At 40.3% G+C, this 16233-nt stretch overlaps 1 protein-coding gene across 1 annotated transcript in view; it reads right to left on the bottom strand.

The window, feature by feature from the left end:
- Positions 1-16233, bottom strand: part of acap3a (ArfGAP with coiled-coil, ankyrin repeat and PH domains 3a) — an 85045-nt gene that overhangs the window by 10699 nt on the left and 58113 nt on the right. The window contains exons 10-19 of the mRNA XM_066671197.1: positions 16153-16164; positions 10195-10307; positions 9726-9777; positions 8883-8983; positions 8476-8587; positions 7828-8036; positions 3982-4051; positions 2953-3047; positions 2430-2647; positions 708-809 (exon numbers count right to left, since the gene is read on the bottom strand). Of these exons, the coding sequence (XP_066527294.1) occupies positions 708-809; positions 2430-2647; positions 2953-3047; positions 3982-4051; positions 7828-8036; positions 8476-8587; positions 8883-8983; positions 9726-9777; positions 10195-10307; positions 16153-16164 (1084 nt within the window). The remainder of the gene's footprint in view (positions 1-707; positions 810-2429; positions 2648-2952; positions 3048-3981; positions 4052-7827; positions 8037-8475; positions 8588-8882; positions 8984-9725; positions 9778-10194; positions 10308-16152; positions 16165-16233) is intronic.

The raw sequence follows: 16233 nt of genomic DNA, 5'->3' as shown, positions 1-16233 counted from the left end.
AGTATCATAACTATGATTTCATTTTCAAAATAGAAAATGATCAAAGAATGGCAATCAGTTCAAATATGTCAGTAAATGTTACTGTCACAGAAAACTTGCCTCACAATTTGCGCCTGCAATATTTATGTATTTTCATTTTGCACAAAAGTGAATGGTACACAGCTACAGAAGTCTGTACTTGCTGCACATACTTTTAGAATTCATATTTATTTGTATCACATATTATTGACACTATATCCAACATCTTAATCCAGTTTAGTATTTTTATGGACTCCAATCATGTCTTGATTGATCAAATTGATCAAGATTTGCTTACATTATATGACCAGAGGGAAAAATAAAATCTGCTATGGATCTACGCTGACCATCACAGCTTTTTCTCAGTGTGACTTTATGTGAAACGCAGTGTGATTTGTTTTAGCTAAATATCATTCAATCATTCAGATCTGGGTTTAGATCACCCCTGTCCCTTAGCTCCTTTAAAAAAAAAGTCTAGCAGTACAGTTAATACAACAGCAAAAATAACAATTTCTAACAAAAAATAACAATTACAAAATGCATAACTGAACCCTAATCAGGTCCGTTGAGAGAATGCATTGCAAGTGATCAGACACAGAAGTGCAGGGTGTTGCTAGGCACTCCTAATGTCCATTCAAAAGGACACTCTGCTGTGAAAGACTATTCACTCTTTGGTGTGTAACACTTACTGCGAGGCCCTGAGCCAGTGTCAAAGTAAGAGAAGAGGGAGTCCAGCTCATCTGGACAGAAGAGCGAGTCTCGTCTGAATTTCCTCTCTAGTGCAGCAGCAGCTGATTTGTAAAACACAAAAATCACAACCTGTAACATTTCTATAAATTCTTGAATTCCATACAATAGTTAATGTGTAGGTTAATACTTAGGAAATTAGATCATTGGTAATAACAATATCAACTAATTTTACATAGATCATTGCTCATCTGTGGTTTACTGAGAATTAGTGAGAATTGTTCTGGTCATTTTAATTTGATAGTTCTTTGTCCATAAGAATTTAACGCTTAAATGACATAGAATTCATAATTATATAATTGATTGCATAAGCTGTTTGCAATAAACCAATCAAACACAAGTTAAACAACTCGACACAACTAACACAACAAGCGGATTCTCCAAATTTAAAATGATACGTCCCTTTTAATGACAACTACAATCTCATAATTATTCAATCCAATGAATAGCATTCCTCATTAGAGCCCGCAATTGCAAACCAGATGTTGCTTCAAGCACGCCTCATACAATTAATCAAGGGCTTTATAAATCACCTCACAGCTGGACTGTGATGTTTGACTGCATGTGAGAAAGTCAAGAGGGTTGTCCAAATAGTTCAAAGTTAATTGCATTTTACAAACAAGGAAAAGGATACAAAAAGCTACTAAAGGCACTGAATGCTGAAAGGACACCCTGCCTACAGTGAAGCGGGGTGGTGGCCTGATGATGCCCTAGGGTTGCTTTGCTTGGAAGTGGAGGGCAAAATGGAACCAATCAGATATTAGGAGTTCCAGGGGAAAACTTGAGGAAGTTAACGCTTGAAAGTTTCTGGACCTTCTCAAAGTCCACCAAAGCTTGGTGTCAGGAGACGTCCTGGATGATTCTGGAGTGGCCGTCACATTCGCCTGACTTGTACCCCATCTTCAGAAATGTTTGGTGGTATTTGAAGAAGGTGGTTGCAGCACACAAACTCAAGAACATTAATGAACTGCAGCACACTGCCCATGAGGAGTGGATTAAGATTCCACAGGAACTCTGACAGAAGCTGGTATTCATCAGGTTTGCAGCAAGTCATAACTTTACTTAGCACCAAATGCACCTGTCATAAAGGGGGTAGAATCATTTCTGCAGCAGTCATTAGAAGTGATATTTATTGTTGAATTTAAAGAAACCAATTTTTATATTAACTGTGCTGAGCTATTTAAACTGTTCCTAGTTTAGTGGTTTACTGTAAACAGCTGAAAATGTATAAATATTTCTAAAAAAAAATAAATTTACAATGGGAGTTGAATCATTTTAATTGCAAATGTAGATCACTTCCACACTTTACTTTTTTATAAAACAAACTTTAGACTGGCTTCTCAACTTGTATCAATCAAATTGTAGCAACTCCCTGTGTCTGCGTGGGTTTCCTCCGGGTGCTCCTGTTTCCTCCCACAGTCCAAAAAAACACACGTTGGTAGGTGGATTGGCGACTCAAAAGTGTCCATAGGTGTGAGTGTGTGAGTGAATGTGTGTGTGTGTGTGTTGCCCTGTGAAGGACTGGCGCCCCCTCCAGGGTGTATTCCCGCCTTGTGCCCAATGATTCCAGGTAGGCTCTGGACCCTCCGCGACCCTGAACTGGATAAGCGGTTACAGATGTGTGAATGAATGAGTGAATAAAAATATTCAGAGGAGCAGATTACCTGAGGACAGTGCTGCAGGAGAGGCTGATCCGGGCTCTTGTCTGTATTTCCGCCGGTTCTTGGGCACAGTGGTGGCGCTGTTGTGTCGTCTGCATTTTTTCATGCTCCAGCGCCTTTCTGACTTCCTCTCTCCATTTACTAAAGCTACACTTGTCGTCATCTTCTTCAGAAACTTCTTCTCCACATACTTAGCTTTGATCCAGGCCTCCTTCTCTTGCCTGCATTTAGTTCATGGATACCAAGCCATAAATAAAAATACAGAAAATGACAGAACTGGGTTATATTATATAGTTAGTAATACAAAATAAGATCCTTCAAATGAAACAGCGTACATTTTCTTTAGCAGTAAATATTACTGTTATTATTTTTTTTAAACAACAGTAACTCAGCTTTACAAGCATCACAATGACTTTGAAGCTTTAATTGTAGGGTAAAAATTCTACGCTAGTTTCCTTTTAAGGGTTAAGGTTAGCTTAACACTGTAAGTTTCTATATAAAAAGAGCTTTAGTTGTGTCCACTCACCTTGGGCTGTTTGGTCCTGGCTTCTTCACACCCTGCTCCTCACATGTGCCCTCATAGATGTGGTTAATAACACTGTTTCCCAGCTCACACATAAGCTGTAGAAGTAGATGCTATGAGTAAGTAACAGCAGTATCCACAACAGTATGATCTAGATTAGTTTAACCTGAGGTTGTGTAAATAATTTATCGGTATTTGATTGATCCATTAGCACAGGATAAGTATCTGTACATATTCCTCTAACTCTGACAGGCAGCCCAGATTAGAGTTGGGTGCTATAACATGGATGGTATAAAAACGTGGATGGTATTTCACAATGAGTGTGACATTTTCAAATTATGCCGTGCTGTGACATATTTTTGTTCTGTGTCTTTAAATACAAGTCCATGGTTCATTTATGAGCATTTAAGAGTGTAACATGAAGGGGGCGCTGTGGGAGCTCTATGACTGATGTCACATTCTGAAAATAGGTGGGGAACAAAAAAACAAGCTCAGTAGCCCACCGCAGTTGTGAGTTTAGCGCTGAGTTTGGGTTAAACGAGAGAGGAATGAAGCTGAAAATAGGCAAAACACTGAGAAGACACTTGACTCAACTTTGTGCTCACAGGTATGAGGCTTTATCCTCAAATATGTGTTTTATTATTATTTTTTTCACCTTGAGTTTGCTGGAAAAACCATCTGCTATGGTGTGCTTAACCACAAATGCATGTTAACTGGCCAGCTGTGCTTATAAACAGTGTAGAACCGTCTTTTTTGCTTATTTTTATTATTTTCTGTTCCTCCAGCACCAGTTGCTGAAACTTGCTCTCTCAGAACGGGGTTTTATCATCAACAAATGCACTGAAATCTGTGCATTTTGTGTTTTATATTATGGCCTTCTGCTGAGAATCTGAGAATTTGCTCCTAGGGAATGGACCACTTTTTAAATTACGTGTGATGCTTTAATGATGTCCTCTACCTACATACATCTTATTTGCTATACACTGTTGTAGAATCATGTGTAAAGGGATATTGAGAAAGTCAAGGACCTACCTTCAGTAGCTCGGGCTCCCATGAGTCCAGTGTGAGAGAGCGGACTTTAGAGCAATGCACCCCCAAACTCCTGCATTGAGGGAAAAAAAACAAAAACAGTACATCATCGTCACCGAGCAAATAAAGGCCCGCCATTAAATAAGTGCATTGTTAACAAACACATCACTTTTGACAGATACGAGTTTAGTTAAATGACAAGGGCAAATTACAAACGTTCAAACCAAGAACAGAGTGATTTGTACTGCCGCAAGGTTAATGGTTGAAATACCTGAACCGATGTTTTATTTTATATTTATTTTAATATATTAAAAATGACAATAACTAAGTTTTATTTTAGTTTTATTTAAGTTTTAATTAAACATTTGTCCACTTACTTATGGTACTGACAATTGCCAAGTGTCAGTCAGCTCTTGACTGTCAAACTGATTACTCAAAGTGTACTCATTATACCAAATAATATAAATATGAGGAACAGAAAGCTATTAATGCCACAAAGTGGGACAAACACTTTTGAAAAGAAATGTACAGGTGGCCATAAAAACACCTATAAAAAAAAACTCATACTGTTTTAAACAGGTATTATTACTTCTAGTTCAGTTATTATCATGGGGAAAACATGTTACAGCTCTGGTAATGAATTACAAAGATTACTTAGCATGATCTACTACACTATGATTTTATGGACAAAAATATAAATCTTTTAGGTCCAAATAAAGAGCTGCACAATTTCTTGTGGAACAGTCTGGCTGCTCAAACTCTCACATCAATGTCTCTGCTCACAAACCCACATCGTATCCAGGCAACCACGTTAGAATGAGTGTAGAGAAAAGAAAGATTGTGCAAAGTAAAAACCTCATTGGTCCTCAGTGTGAGAACAGTGGCCTCCAGAGTGTACATGAATATTCATGAGCTGGTCTGAACCAAGGAAGGGGGATGATTATATAACAGGTCTACGCTGAAACTGAAGAACACAGGCATGGATGAACACATCCAAATCTACACTAATAAACCACGAAGTAGCTATATATAGGATATGGTCACTGTAAGACCTCAACAATTACTAAAATGGTAAAATTACAGGGCACAAATGCAGCTTTAGCCTTTTTAAATGACTTCAAAAAACAAAAACAATACAAAAACGATACAAAGTTTCAATCTGCATGCAACAATATATTACTTTACTTTTTAGATCTCTGTAAACATAAATATATGGGTATATATATATTTTATATTTACAAGTGTTATCTCAGACGCAAATGCTATATACAAAAGAAGATGAAGTACATTTTTAAATATCCAGTGCAAGGCAAACTTTCATAAACGGTTCTTATAATTTGCCAAGTATTATATATTGACTTTTTTCCTAGGCCTATTTAATAAGACATTTTATTTGGTTTCTTTCAGACAGTGTGATATTTTTTCCCTATTTTCAGGTGAAACACGTGTGATCTGGGCATTAGATGTAGAAGTGTATCATCCTCTACAGCAGTGTCTCCTGTCCTTATCTCACAAAGTCAGTCCTCTGTGATTTAATGAGGGAGTCAAACAAGCCCGGATCCAATTAGAGAGCAGTGAAGCAAGAGGGAAAGTACATGCCGCGGAAGCAAGCCACAGGCTGGGTCAGCTCCCAGAGCTGATACTGCCCTCACCAAGCCATCAGCACTATACTCTGTGACTTTCATTCAAGAACGGATGGAAAGTTTTGTTAAATAAGATGATGGCACACCACACACACAAAAAATAAATAAATAAATAAATAATGATTAAGGCAACTAAGTTAAAAAGTATACATACTAATTCATTTTACAATTCATTGTACAGTGAACTTCTACTTACAAACTTAATTTGTTCCATGACCCGGTTCGTAAGTGGGAAAAGTTCGTTTCTCGAGTCAATTTTCCCCATTTAAAATAATGGAAAAGCAATTAATGCGTTCCAGCCCCCACCCCGAAAGTCACCCTTTTTGCACTGATATATGTTTACAACACTCTCAAATTAGTAAAACAAAATACATGTAGCATTACTAAAAATAAAAAAAGAAATACAGTGGTAACAGTAATAAAAAAGAAATAAAAAAGTTTTAAGTGGTTACATATCGCTACTTTGAAGACGTGACGACTGGCTGGAGGAGTAACACAGGCACTGGCTGTATGACGGGAGGTGGGGGTGGGTGGAATAACGGAGAGTAGGTGGTGAATGTGGGGAGATGAAACGTAGATACGGCTTAACTTAGCACAAATTTCGATGTCTGCTACTTACACTAATGCTAAATTGCTAAAGCTACAATGTGCTAATCTTAAAAGCTCACTCAAGTCTGGGCGCTGGGAGACTCGCCTATTGGGGTCAGTGGCCATTTCCAGCCGTCGGCCTGGCGGAGGCTCGGGTTTGTTTCTAGAGTCATGGTTCGTTGGTGGAGGCAAAAAATATTCAAATGCCTGGTTCGTATCTTGGAAAGTTCGTTAGTATAGGCCTTCGTTAGTAGAGGTTCCACTTTATTATTAAATAGCCAGTTTTAGGTATTTTTACTTAATATTTAATTTTGTCTCAACTTCTTGTTTAAGAAGTATTCATGAATTCATTCATCATCCAGTTCAGGTTTGCAGTGAGTCCATAGCCTACCAGAAATCACTGGGTGGAAAGCAGGAACACACCCTGGACATGGCACTAGTCATAGGGCATCACACGCTCACAACTATGGCACTGTTTAGTAGCTACTCCACCTACCAATGTGTTTTTGGACTGTGGGAGAAACTTAGAGCACCTGGAGGAAACCCATGCAGATAGGGGAGATCACACAAAACTCCTCACAGACGGTGGTCGGATGTGGGGCTCAAAACCACAACCCCAGGATCTGAGAGCTATGTGTCAAAGTCTTCGTTGAAAATTGCCACGCGCTGGTTCTATGTCTATGACTTCAAAGATCATGCTGCACAAACTCGTAACATTTAAGTTCATTAAGTTCATCTATGATATAAAACTATATTAATTTAAAAACCACAAACAGGACTTCGCTGAACATATTTTAAGTTAGAGTCCAGTAAATTACTTTGAACATTGGGGTTCGGCTGTTTTCACCTAAGCACCGTAGCTATCAAAAACCAACAGTAATGACCTATATGCCTTCTGAGCAGTGCCAAGTGCAGACACAGGGAGAACACACCAAACTCCTCACAGACAGTCACCCAGAGGAAACCCACGCAGACACAGGGAGAACACACCACACTCCTCACAGACAGTCACCCGGAGGAAACCCACACAAACACAGGGAGAACACACCACACTCCTCACAGACAGTCACCCAGAGGAAACCCACGCGGACACAGGGAGAACACACCACACTCCTCACAGACAGTCACCCGGCGGAGACCCACACAAACACAGGGAGAACACACCACACTCCTCATAGACCGTCACCCGAAGGAAACCCACGCAGACACAGGGAGAACACACCACACTCCTCACAGACAGTCACCCGGAGGAAACCCACACAGACACAGGGAGAACACACCACACTCCTCACAGACAGTCACCCGGAGGAAACCCACACAGACACAGGGAGAACACACCACACTCCTCACAGACAGTCACCCGGAGGAAACCCACGCAGACACAGGGAGAACACACCACACTCCTCACAGACAGTCACCCGGAGGAAACCCACGCAGACACAGGGAGAACACACCACACTCCTCACAGACAGTCACCCGAAGCAGGAATCGAATCCACAACCTCCAGGTCCCTGGAGCTGTGTGACTGCGACGCTACCTTAATAATTTGTTTATTAAAAAAATATTTAAAGAAATTCTAAGCTGTACATTGCAAATGTAATAATTTTTGATAGTGTACCTGTGGATACCAGAGCACTCAATGCACAGCAGGATACCCAGGTTGATGCTGGCCCAACGAGGATCAGCCTGGCCACAATCGCAGCACAGCTCATTCCCCGGCAGGCACTGGACTCTTTGCAGGATACTCTCGGCCCTGCTACCTCGTTCTCGTGGCTCAGTCGCAGAGTCAATGCTGCTGGTGGATGGGGATGCCGTCCGGTCCAAACGCTGTAATAAGTGGACACAGAGTTATGAAGTGAGTGAGATGGGAGTCATGGGAATATGGGACAATAGCTCAAATGACGTCTAAAAATGGTGGTACTGTTTTATTCATTCATTCATTGTCTGTTACCGCTTATCCAGTTCAAAGTAAACCAGATACTTTGTGTATGTGTTTAATTAAAATTGAGTCAGTTGAGTGGAAAAAAAATCTATGTATTAGGAATTTGCCATATTCATAAACATTATATATATATATATATCATAGACATAAGTAAGAGTGACAAATAAGTGCCACTATAAGCGTATGCCTACATGCAACTTGTTTATTTCTATATAGTTCACTTCTCTTTTTAGCCTTTTCCACCATCAAATGCATTACATTTTTATACACACACCCTTACCATATTTTGACAATTTGGAACCGTATTAGCTCACTAGCACTAACCTCAATGTAGTAGTTATCTGGACTCTCTCTGTAAGCTGAGGCGATGCTAGCTTGTACTGCTTGGATCCAGGCCTGCCGGAGCTTCTCTGACTCAGCTTGTAGCATACAGCTCCTGTAGAACACATAATACATCAGTTAACTTTATATATAATCCACAAAATAAACCCATACTTATCCACATACAGGACACCACAATGAAGCAATGAAAGACCTACAGCAGGGGAATACAATACGGTTTTGCTGCTCAACAACCAAATCTAAAACTAAACTTGTTAAGTAACTGCTGTGTTTTGTTACACTAAAAGACCAGGACTGGACCCAAGAATGACCCTATGTTACCCTCAGATGGACCTTGGCTGGAAGAATACGTACTGAGTGGGATCTGAAAAATATTGATCAGCACTTACTTAGTAGGAGACACAACTTCAAAACAGAATCTCCTCTCAATGTCCTCGCAGGGTTTAACAGAACACAGCCTTAAGTCCTCCACCACAACTGTCAAAGAGTCCTGCAAACAGAGGAATAAACAAGTGAATGTCACTGTTTCTGAGCATCAAATGTAACTGCATCTAGAAGAAAAAAAATGAATGAAAATGTTGGGAAGTTTTTTAATATTATTCATTCATTCATTATCTGTAACCCCTTATCCAGTTTAGGGTCACGGTGGGTCCAGAGCCTACCTGGAATCATTGGGTGCAAGGCAGGAATACACCCTGGAGGGGGCGCCAGTCTTTCACAGGGCGACACACACACTCACGGACACTTTTGAGTCGCCAATCCACCTACCAATGTGTGTTTTTGGACTGTGGGAGGAAACCCACACAGACACAGGGAGAACACACCAACTCCTCACAGACAGTAACACGGAGTGGGAATCGAACCCACAACCTCCAGGCCCCTGGAGCTGTGTGACTGCGACACTACCTGCTGCACCACCGTGCCACCCCTTGTTAATATTAGTAGATGTTAAATTATTCACTGAAAAAATAATGCAGTATTTTATAAAAATTTCTGACCACTCTATTTTTTATATAAAAATAAAATTTGCTTCAAAATTTCAAAAGTTAGATTTTTGGAAAATATGAAGTTTTGCCTGGGTAAATCCTACAGCAAAATCAGCTAACAGATATAAATTGAGTATTTGTATATATTCTCCTGCAGCTTGTTGTGTGGATGGAGCACTTAACCTCTCTCAGTTACTGGAAGTACTAAAGGGGGAAAAGAGAAGAGGAGGGGTGAGGAATACTTGCCTTCAGTTTCTTCTGATACACTAGCTGACTGCTCTGGATGGAGAACCACCGTCTGAGAAAATACATGAATAATAGATAGGCGTTATAGGGAAGTCTTTTCTGTGGCAAACCGAGTACACTGAAATTCTAGCACTCTTTGACACCTCTGTGAGTGAGTTAAAAGCCTGTGTGAAGTGGTCTTTCCCAAGAGGTAGGCTATCCACACAGTATGCCGTGTAACATTAATGTTGACCTGACAGACAAAACCTCAGGCATGAAAGATATGTCTCCAGTGAGCACCCGGAGGAAACCCATGCAGACACAGGGAGAACACACCAAACACCTCACAGACACAGGAAAAAGGAGGAGCGGGAATCGAACCCACAACCTCCAGGTCCCTGGAGCTGCGTGACACTACCTCCTGCGCCACTGTGTCGCCCATAAAACCAACTTGATAAGTTATCATGAAATTAAGTCCAGTAATGCTCACCTGTTCCATGTTTTAAAGGCATTGCTGGCTCTTTTGAACAGGTAGCCCTCCATCACCACTCCATTTGGAGCATCCACATTGAACTCCACCTTAGGGTCATCATATGAAAAGTCCTGTCAGGAAGAGAGAAGAGGCTTTGAACACATATGACCCCAGTATATGCAATATAGTCTACATAAACCATCACCAGGGATAATGATATATTTATGCTTTGTTAAACTAACCAATGAACGCTTTGTCTTTCCCTTACATCATTGTTCCACTTGTAAACGGGGGCATTTAAATGGAGCACATGCATAAATTAACATTTTCCCTTTGTCTCCGGTGTACCCGCACACTGACAAACACCAAGCATCTCTCAGTCTGTCATAAACACACAAAATCACACATGATTTGTAAGGAGTGACTCATCCCACTCAGGAGAAACCCCACCAGACATTTTGACGCACAGTGTTGTATAAGTGTGAGAGTGCGTCGAGTCGATTACCAGCGATGCCCTTAACATTTTCACACCAAGCACACACTCTAATCTCTTTCTCTCAGCTCAGTTCACTGCAGACTCACTGCACTCTGACTGAAATTTAACAAGCACTTAGGAGACTGAGAGATAGGAAGTGAACAGTGTTCAGTGCGTGACTCATCCCCCACAGAACAGCATTCAGTCAATTACAAAAACTTCACTTCTCGGGAATCAGTAAAAATAATTTTAATATCCCTTACCATGGCAGTACTCAAGGCTTATAAAATCTCTGGCTAATAAACCAACAGTTTATAAAATGACTATTAAATATAAAAACACTATAGAGTTTAGGCTGCTACATGGGAAATCATCCATCCATCCATTATCTGTAACCGCTTATCCAATTTAGGGTCGCGGGGGGTCCAGAGCCTACCTGGAATCATCGGGCGCAAGGCGGGAATACACCCTGGAGGGGGCGCCAGTCCTTCACAGCGAAACACACACTCTTACATTCACTCACACATTCGGACATGTTTGAGTCTCCAATGCACCTATGAACGTGTGTTTTTGGACTGTTGGAAGAAACCGGAGCACCCACAGGAAACCCACGCGGACACGGGGAGAACAAACCAACTCCTCACAGACAGTCACCTGGAGCGGGAATCGAACCCACAACCTCCAGGCCCCTGGAGCTGTGTGACTGCGACACTACCTGCTGTGCCACCGTGCCGCCCCATGGGAAATCAATGCTACTTAAAATTTCAGCATTAAACCAGAATATGTTGCAATCGTGCTCCTAACTAAAAGCACAAAATGTTTATGCTTAATTTTACCACTGAAGTGACAGTGAAACGTACAACTACAGTAACAGTTTTTCTGAGAGTGTATAAACATTCAGATAATATTTTGGTCAAAGGCTGTTGTAATTTTTTAAGTCACAGACCCGAATGGTTTGGTACCCCTTACTCCACTGACATTCTAAAGGGCCTTTGAGGAATTTCACAAACCTCTTAAACATTGGTAAAATGTCCATGTGCAGAAAGCACTGGAAAGAGGAATCTTCAAATAAGGGTCAACTGCTGAATTGTCTAATAATTGTGTTAAAAATATTGGTGTTAATGCTTTACAAATGTCTTTTGGTTTAAATTATCAGACCGTGCAGGATGCAGACTATTTTATACAGACAATTTGTGTTGTTTCACTGGTCTGACTCATTTGCCATTGTAATTCTACAAACACCATATTACAGAAGGTGTTCTGCGCATTTCTATTTACAAATATGTGCACTTAAGAATCATAGTGGTATACCTTTGTGTTTCACTTCCAACATTTGTGTGATTTAATGTACTAAAGAAACATTAAACACTACATTACTATGTTTATATTCTTTTTATCAAAAAAAAAAAAAAAAAAAAAAAAAGAGGCTAGTTGGAAAATATCAAAAGACACCCCAGAATACACGAACATATGTTGCCTAAATACAGCAGAGTATTCCACAGATAAGAGTTATAGAAGGAGGAGCGCAATACATTTTTTCTGTCGTTTCCTACTTTGCATTGCAGTGCAGGCTGTTGTAGGTATCAGTGCACACAGCCTTAAGGATTAAATTGTTATTAGGACTGACCAGTGTATTGGCCAAAGCTGTGCACAGTATATGAGTGATTGTGTGACGCCCTGTGATGAACTAGCGCCCTGTCCAGGGTGGGTTCCTGCATGATTCCAGGTGGGCTCTGGATTCACTGTGACCCTTAACAGGATAATGCCGTTACAAACTTCTGGGTAAAAAGAATTAAGTGTACATTCTCTGGTATTTCTCTTTCACATCTAAAGCAAAATAATACATAAAAGGTATAAACAACTAGATAGCCTACTAGAAATGAAACTTAACCCAGTAAACAAGGAACGTCCCTGGACGTTCAAAATAGGTCTAAAAGTAGTCTGTCCATCAAGGACATATTTTAAACGTCAATGGACGTCCAAAATCCATCTTAATAAGTTAGTTAAGTGGTGACCAGTCGATAACGTCAGTGGACGTCCAAAACGCGTTTTATACAAGTAATTTATTTCGGGACCAATTAATAACGTCAATGGACGTCCAAAATACGTCGAATAGTCGTCTTTTCAATGTCTGTGTTTGGACGTCTTTTCAACTTTCATTTTCAACCTTAAGAGAGCTCTGATTAGACGGCAGACATAACGTTATTTCAACGTTGAATCAACGGCTAAATGTTTACTGGGAAAAGAATTTAAGAGCTATGAATTGACAGGCGTTAAGATAAATATACACTTCATAACATTCAGCCTCAGCAAACAATAAAACAAACGTGTACTTAAGTTAACCATTTCTGAGAACATTTTTAAGCACTGCACAAAAAGAAGTTTGTAGCTAGTTCCTATTGAACGTTAGAGCACATAAAAATCAACCTACCACTGTGAAGTCCAGCCGGCCGAGAATCTTCATTTTAACACTTTTAAAATATTCCAAAATCATTTGTGAAATCAGCCAAAAACTCTCAAAATCTCCAGAAATAAACAGAGATATGTCATTCGGTCATCTCCACACTGAGGAGCTCTAACTCGGGCTGAAAAGGGTAGGTAGTGATTTTTTTTAACTTCCTACCCATATTCCGGCTAATCCCGCCTTTCTGTGCTGCGATTGGCTAACAGCGTCGTTATTAGAGTTTTCACTGGGTGGTATCTGACGATAACAAAAAATCTATCCAACCATAGCGCTGGTGGGTGGGGCTTTCCTGGAAACGGGCGGAGAGCAACAAAACCGTCAACAGCGCCACATAAACAGATAGATGCTAGAAAAAGACTGTTTCACGTATTGTATAATTGATCACCAAAAGAGATACATATAAAAATGTCGGTTTTGGTTTATTAATCTTTTGAATATATTCCGAAATTAAGCTTTCAGTACAAGCTAACTCACTGAAGAAACAGACTGGCAGTAAAAGAAGAAAACAGACACTCAGGCTTAAAAACTATACACTGATTAACTCATTTTCTGTAATTGTTTTATCCAGTTCAGTGCTGTGGTGGGACAGGTGCCCACCCAGAATCACTGGGTGCAAGACACAAACACTGGACGGGGTACCAGTCCATCACAATGCACCACACACTCACTCACTGACTCACACAAGACCATACAGGTTTACAGTAAAGACATTTAGACACTGGAACACACTGAAATCTTATCTATAATTCCTTGTAAATAAAACATTTCTTTCTAAAGGAAGTAAAAACCTGCTCACCTGCGGTTATTTTGACTGTGCGCTATCTGCTGCTGATGCTTTTCTGCGCTGTGTGCGACTGTGAGCTCTGAGCTTTAAAAAAGCAACCATCTGTTTGAACTACGAAGGCTATCAATTTTTAAAGTACTCAGGAGAAAAGAATCGGGATGAAAGATAGGCTGGCTGGCCTGTCAGTGAACTGCAGCAAAAAACATAAACCCCATAATAAGCTCCAGTGTCAAGTAGGATTTATTATAGATAGCAGTCATTACATATTTATATTAAACCATTATACTCACAATAGCACTGGCTTAAAGGTGACATTTACAATTTTAATAAAAAGATGGAACTGACTTTAAATTTGGGAGAGCACTAATTGCATGAACGTAATCACCAGTTAAATTCAGCCACATACAAACAACAGCCAAACATACCGTTCCAACACAAAGCTTCTGAACGTAAACAAACCAGGGAACAGCGTATCCCCTCAGTAACAGACACCCCCTTTAAGGGTGGACAAGCTGCAATAATGTCGTGGATTGTGAGTTTGTGAGTGACTGGATGAGACTGTGTTGCCTTGGATTTCTCAATAACATAAATGAATGAGAGCTGCTGTTGCCCCCAGTGGTAAATAAAACATGTTTTCCTCGTTGCAACCACACCAAAATACCCCCGAAATCAAGCAAGATATAAAAACCCACTTTTGTATACTTTTTATGGTCAGAGACTTCTTAAAAGGGTTCAAAATTATAAAAATTAATACATCAACCAAGTCAGCGGTTGGTCTGCTGTGGACCAAAAAACGCCCACAGTATCATTACTCATGTTAACAATGCACATGGACAAATGATCAGAATGTGCTAACAAATATGACTCATTAGAGGATTTTAACACATTTGACCTAATGCTGAGTAACTGAGATTGTGCTCAGTTAAGCCTGCAAGGTTCCAAGCTGTTCTGTCTTATGCATTATAATGAAAATGAGCAGTTTTAAATACAAAGGCTGGGAACATTTTCACATGTACCTATGGCTGAGTTCCTGCACAGGACTTTCTTTTTTGAGTGAAGTTTTCTGAACGTTGCAGTGACACACTCTGTCTGACTAAAAGCCCCTCGGTAAAAGGCCACATGAAGTCTGTTGAGCACCTCTTAGTTTTAAAAGCTTACAGTGCCTGGAGTCTGCTGTGACCCAGTGCTTTGTAAAAAAGCTCAATGAGGGACTATCAAAAAAGTACAAGCAAGTGAGCAGACAAGAAAGACACAAATAAATATACCACAGAGATCACTACCGGCAGTAGATCACTACAAGGATAATTAAGGATATGCCATAATGATATATTTGTATCCATTAATTAATATAAATAACATGGACAATGGATTTCCAAGAAGAGAACTGACTGGCCATCAATGGAGACCAATCTAAAGGCAAAGCATTTCCCTGGAACCTATGTTTTAATAACATTCATTCATTCATTATCTGTAACCCTTATCCAGTTCAGGGTCGCGGTGGGTCCAGAGCCTACCTGGAATCATTGGGCGCAAGGCGGGAATACATCCTGGAGGGGGCGCCAGTCCTTCACAGGGCAACACACACACTCATACATTCACTCACACATTCACTGTGTTTTTGGACTGTTGGAAGAAACCGGAGCACCCAGAGGAAACCCACACAGACACATGAAGAACACACCAAACTCCTCACAGACAGTCACCCGGAAGAAACCCACGCAGACACAGGGAGAACACACCACACTCCTCACAGACAGTCACCCGGAGCGGGAATCAAACCCACAACCTCCAGGTCCCTGGAGCTGTGTGACTGCGACACTAACCTGCTGCACCACCGTGCCGCCCTGTTTTAACAACATGCATTCAGAAAATCCATTTTTCCCACCACCTACTGTAGAACAAACCAATAACCACAAATAAAGTGAGTGAGGACACTGCTGCAGCACAGCTGATGAGGAGAAGACTAGACACAGTGGGGGACATTACATAAAACAGACACTTATTTATAGAGTATATCAATAACTCAAAAGTTTCTCTACGCAAAGCATGGTTTCATCAGTTACACAGCACTGATAACTCTAGCCCCAGACACACCACTCTCACACCATTCTTCAGCAGTTTATTTCCAATCCTACCTTTAACAAATATACAGTAATATAAAGAATAAATATACGAATATAAAGAAGGAAACACTAGACAACAAACATATTTAGGGTTTGATTTTTGCAACATAGTATTATATAGAAATCCTACCTGTAGGAGAGTCTGGGTGGTCAAGGATCATCCCATATGTAGAGATGTAGATGTGGAGGAGAGGAAAAGAAGTACAGATTA

This window comes from Hoplias malabaricus, chromosome 5 (assembly GCF_029633855.1).
Source record: "Hoplias malabaricus isolate fHopMal1 chromosome 5, fHopMal1.hap1, whole genome shotgun sequence".
Lineage (NCBI taxonomy): Eukaryota > Metazoa > Chordata > Actinopteri > Characiformes > Erythrinidae > Hoplias > Hoplias malabaricus.
Note: the sequence above shows the minus strand (reverse complement) of the source record. Positions and strands in the feature narration are given on the sequence as shown.